General features: G+C 44.9%; 1 protein-coding gene across 1 annotated transcript; it reads right to left on the bottom strand.

Moving 5' to 3' along the window:
- Positions 1 to 1993: 1993 nt before the first annotated feature.
- On the bottom strand, positions 1994 to 4106 carry HTR1D (5-hydroxytryptamine receptor 1D). The gene has a single exon (XM_033158052.1). It carries the CDS (start codon positions 3972 to 3974, stop codon positions 2841 to 2843), a length of 1134 nt encoding a protein of 377 aa, XP_033013943.1. The 5' UTR covers positions 3975 to 4106; the 3' UTR covers positions 1994 to 2840.
- Between the last annotated feature and the right edge of the window lie 603 nt (positions 4107 to 4709).

Here is a 4709-nt window from a genome sequence, read left to right as displayed (position 1 = left end):
ATGTATCCCTGGGCGCCCTTTCTAATTCCTGGAATAGCCATGAGTTTCTGAAAAATAAGTCATGTCAGACTAACCTGATCTCATTTTTTGACAGAATTACAAGCCTGGTAGATGAAGGGAACGCTGTGGATGTAGCCTATCTTGATTTCAGCAAGGCCTTTGACAAGGTGCCCCATGATATTCTTGTAAAGAAGCTGGTAAAATGTGGGCTAGATAATGCTACCATTCAGTGGATTTGTAACTGGCTGACTGTCCAAACTCAAAGGGTACTCATTAACGGCTCCTCTTCATCCTGGAGAGAAGTGACTAGTGGGGTGCCACGGGGTTCTGTCTTGGGCCCAGTCTTATTCAACATCTTCATCAATGACTTGGATGATGGGCTTGAGGGCATCCTGATCAAGTTTGCAGATGACACCAAATTGGGAGGGGTGGCTAATACCCCAGAGGACAGGATCACACTTCAAAATGACCTTAACAGATTAGACAACTGGGCCAAAGCAAACAAGATGAATTTTAACAAGGAGAAATGTAAAGTACTACACTTGGGCAAAAAAAATAAAAATGAAAGGCACAAATACAGGATGGGTGACACGTGGCTTGAGAGCAGTACATGTGAAAAGGATCTAGGAGTCTTGGTAGACCACAAACTTGACATGAGTCAACAGTGTGATGCAGCAGCTAAAAAAGCCAATGCAATTCTGGGCTGCATCAATAGGAGTATAGCGTCTAGATCAAGGGAAGTAATAGTACCACTATATTCTGCTCTGGTCAGACCTCACCTGGAATACTGTGTCCAGTACTGGGCACACACAGTTCAAGAAGGATACTGACAAGCTGGAACGTGTCCAGAAGAGGGCAACCAAAATGGTCAAAGGCCTGGAAACAATGCCTTATGAGGAACAGCTTAGGGAGCTGGGTATGTTTAGCCTGGAGAAGAGATGTTTAAGGGGTGATATGATAGCCATGTTCAAATATATAAAAGGATGTCATATAGAGGTGGGTGAAAGGTTGTTTTCTGCTGCTCCAGAGAAGCGGACACGGGGCAATGGATTCAAACTACAAGAAAGAAGATTCCACCTAAACATTAGGAAGAACTTCCTGACAGTAAGAGCTGTTCGACAGTGGAATTTGCTACCAAGGAGTGTGGTGGGGTCTCCTTCTTTGGAGGTCTTTAAGCAGAGGCTTGACAGCCATCTATCAGGAATGCTTTGATGGTGTTTCCTGCTTGGCAGGGGGTTGGACTGGATGGCCCTTGTGGTCTCTTCCAACTCTATGATTCTATGATCTTACTGCTGAGCTAATGGGCCATGTAGGAAATAAAGGGATGGCTCTGGCTGGTAGTTAGAAAGACAAAGGCAAGAGTTGAGTTATGTGAGCCACAAGCTAGAGGCAAAGTGGCAAGCTGAGAAGCCAGAGAGTCAGAGAGGCAAGGTCCTTTTAGAGCGTTAATGTTGTGAACCTACCATCAGAGCCTCAGTGTGAATATACCGTATGTGTAAATAAACCATTTATCTTAAAAGACACCACTGTCTCTGTTGTACCTCATTTCATAGGAACACATGAAGCCTTGGTAAGCTTCTGGAAACTCTGGAATCTTGCACCGCTCACAGATTGGGGTGGAGTGCAACAATATTATTATCAGTATTTTTGATGGATCTTTTGTGCAAATCTTCCCACAGGATTCGGGGAACCCAAACTTTTGCTGAATATCTCATAAAATCATGAATGAATGGTGAAAATTGTTCAGAGCTGCATTGGAGGAAAAGAGAATTTGGGATAGCCGGAAGTAAAGCTTTATACCCATTTCTTGCACTGTAATCTTCCTACAACCAACAATGTACAATTTCTTCTCGAAATTTGCACAATGAAATAAGAGCAGCAGCAGCAACAATAATAATAATAATAATAATATATAGTTCTTTGCCCAAATGCTCAAAAGCACTTCATATAATTCACTCCATAATCCTTAGAAAATAAACTCTGAAGATTCAGTCAGTGTTTCATTCCCAAATTACAAAAGTGGGTAGGTGAGAAATCTGAGACAAATAATACAGATTTGTTAATTTGTAGGAAAGCAAGAATGAAAAGATTGTGTCAAGCGACACAGTTCATGGCAACTCCTCCATTATTTATTTCATTCTGCTTGTTTTGAAATCTCCTGGTTTTGCAGATACATGTATTCAATGCACAGACTAGTAAGTCTTAAAAAGTTATCTTTGTCACAGAGAACAAAAGAAAAGACAGTGAAAAGTCACACGCAACAATAGACTGGTTTGTTCCACCACGTTTGCTTAATAAGATTTAGATGAGCCTTGTGGGCATGTATGCAGCCCCTTTCCTCCTCCCTTCGCAAGAGGAGTGAACAGACAAGGAACCCTGAAAATCACTATGGTTTCCTGTTTCAACTGAACCAGGAAACTATGGCCAATGGCTTCAGAACAAGCCAGGATATCAGGGCTACAATCCTACACCTGCTCATGTGGGAATAAGCCCCACTGAAATTCATGGTTATTACTCCTGCATAAGGCTGCACTGTAGGGTATCTTCAAACCACGAATTCATACATATTGGTTTGTTCTGCAGTCATTAACCACAGTTTCCTGGTTTGGATGAAATGGAAGACTTCCATTCCGTTAATGTAATACTTCCTAGTTTGTTCAGCTGGAGAGGAGAGTAGAGGAGCTGCATGCAAGTTGCCAAAAAGCCTCATTAAGACGAGTTATAATCAGCTGAATACAGTCAATGAGACCATCATCATCTACCCCATAGGAAACTATGAGTGCAGGTGGGGTACAGTTTATGCACTGGCAGCTGCGTCAAACCCGGAAGGAGTTTCGGGACTAGGAGCACTTCTTAAACCGAATCATTTTCTGAAAAGCCTGTTTGAAGTCTTCGTTAAAGGCAGTATATATAACAGGGTTGATCAGTGAGTTCAGGTAGCCCAGCCATGTGAAAATGTCAAGCAGAATGGGATGGGACCAGCAAGCATCGTGACAGATAGGCAGGACTAAAGACACCACAAAGAACGGGAGCCAGCAGAAAATGAACGCTCCTAAAATAATCCCCAGAGTTTTTGTGGCTTTTCTTTCCCGGGCTGCTGAAATCCGTTTCCTCTCCAGGATGCTATCGGCAACTTTGATCCTTACGTGGTTGATGAATACCGGGGAGCTGCTGGAATGTGAATGCCCTTCCTGAAGGTTTGAGCTGATGGAGCAGAGGGAGGAGCCTGCTGAGCCAGTGATCAGGTGGGCCGTGGTAAATCGCTTCCCATACAGTGATGGCGGCTTAAGAATCCGGGATCGAGCGGCCACATAAATCCTACCATAGAGGATGATGAGCAGCACTGTTGGGATATAGAAGGCGCCGCAGGTGGAGTAAATGGTGTAGGAGATCTGATCCGTATTCACGACGCAGCGCACCATTTCTTCGTGAGCTTTGGCCTGCCTCCAGAAAAGGGGCGGTATGGAGATGCAGATGGAAATGACCCAAACCACAGTGATCATCAAGGCGGCTCTGCTGGCAGTCCGGCGCTTGGTATATTCGAGAGCGTCTGTGATGGCCCAGTACCGGTCCAAGGCAATCACGCAAAGGTGCAAGATGGAGGCCGTACAGCAAGTGATGTCTGAGGACAACCAGATGTCGCACATGATTTGGCCAAAGTTCCATTTGTGGCTAATGGTGTAAGCAATGCTGATTGGCATGACCAGGATGGACACTAAAAGGTCTGTGGCAGCCAAAGAGCCAATGAGGTAATTTGCAGGAGTGTGGAGTTTCCTGGTCAGAATGATTGTGATGATCACAAACATATTGAAGAGCATCGTCGCCAGAGTGATCACAGCCAAGATGGCGGCAAGCGAAACCTTCAGGCCTAGCAGCGTCCCCTCATCCCACTCCTCTGGCATTTCACTGGCGTTGAGAGACCTGTTTGACATGCTGAGGAGAATAGACTTTGCAGACCAGTTGTACTGGGTCATTCTTGGCTGTGTTGGATTCCTCCCCTCCTCTTTTGAACTTAATACTTTACATATACTTGATAATGTCTGTCTCGGTCTTTAACAAATCCAGGTTTTCTGAACTAGATCTTCGAAGTTGGTAAAAAAAGCATGCCACTGTGAAACAGAAGCAAAGACAATAACGGAAGCATTAACCAAGCATTAACTACAGTGTGCTTTGTAATGCAGACTTTGGTACTATGGAGCCCCCGCCCTCGTGAGTAAGGAGGTGGCCGGTTTTGGGAAAGAGTCATGAGGCTCTGGCAGGGTCCTACAGCCCTCCTTCCCAAAGCTGAGAAAGTGCTAACTAGGGCTAGGCTTTGGGAAAGAGGTAGGAGGACTCTAGGACCCTGTCAGAGCCTCACACTTCCTTCCCAAAGCCCAGATCCTTGCTTAACTGGCTTTGAGATGGCACCCCCTTCCCTTGGTGCCCACTCACACAGCCCTACATACCTGTGCTATGACTCCAGCAGCTAATCCTCAGGTGCATATTAACACAGGCTATACAATCAACAGTAATAATATAATTTCTACTGCAATTCTAACCATGCTCACTCAAAAGTAAGAGCCAAACTAGACAGTATATGAAATGTGTAATTGCATCTGTCTGTCTGTCTGTCTGTCTGTCTGTCTGTCTCTCTCTCTCTCTCTCACACACACACACACACACCAGCTGCTGGAGGCAGAATCAGGACCAGGACGATGGCATGTGTATGT

The sequence above is a fragment of the Lacerta agilis genome, chromosome 8 (genome assembly GCF_009819535.1).
Source record: "Lacerta agilis isolate rLacAgi1 chromosome 8, rLacAgi1.pri, whole genome shotgun sequence".
Lineage (NCBI taxonomy): Eukaryota > Metazoa > Chordata > Lepidosauria > Squamata > Lacertidae > Lacerta > Lacerta agilis.
This window is presented reverse-complemented; position numbering and strand designations above follow the sequence as displayed.

Excerpts from the sequence above, each read along its gene's own strand:
- HTR1D (XM_033158052.1), bottom strand. The coding sequence starts at position 3,974 with ATGACCCAGTACAACTGGTCTGCAAAGTCTATTCTCCTCAGCATGTCA.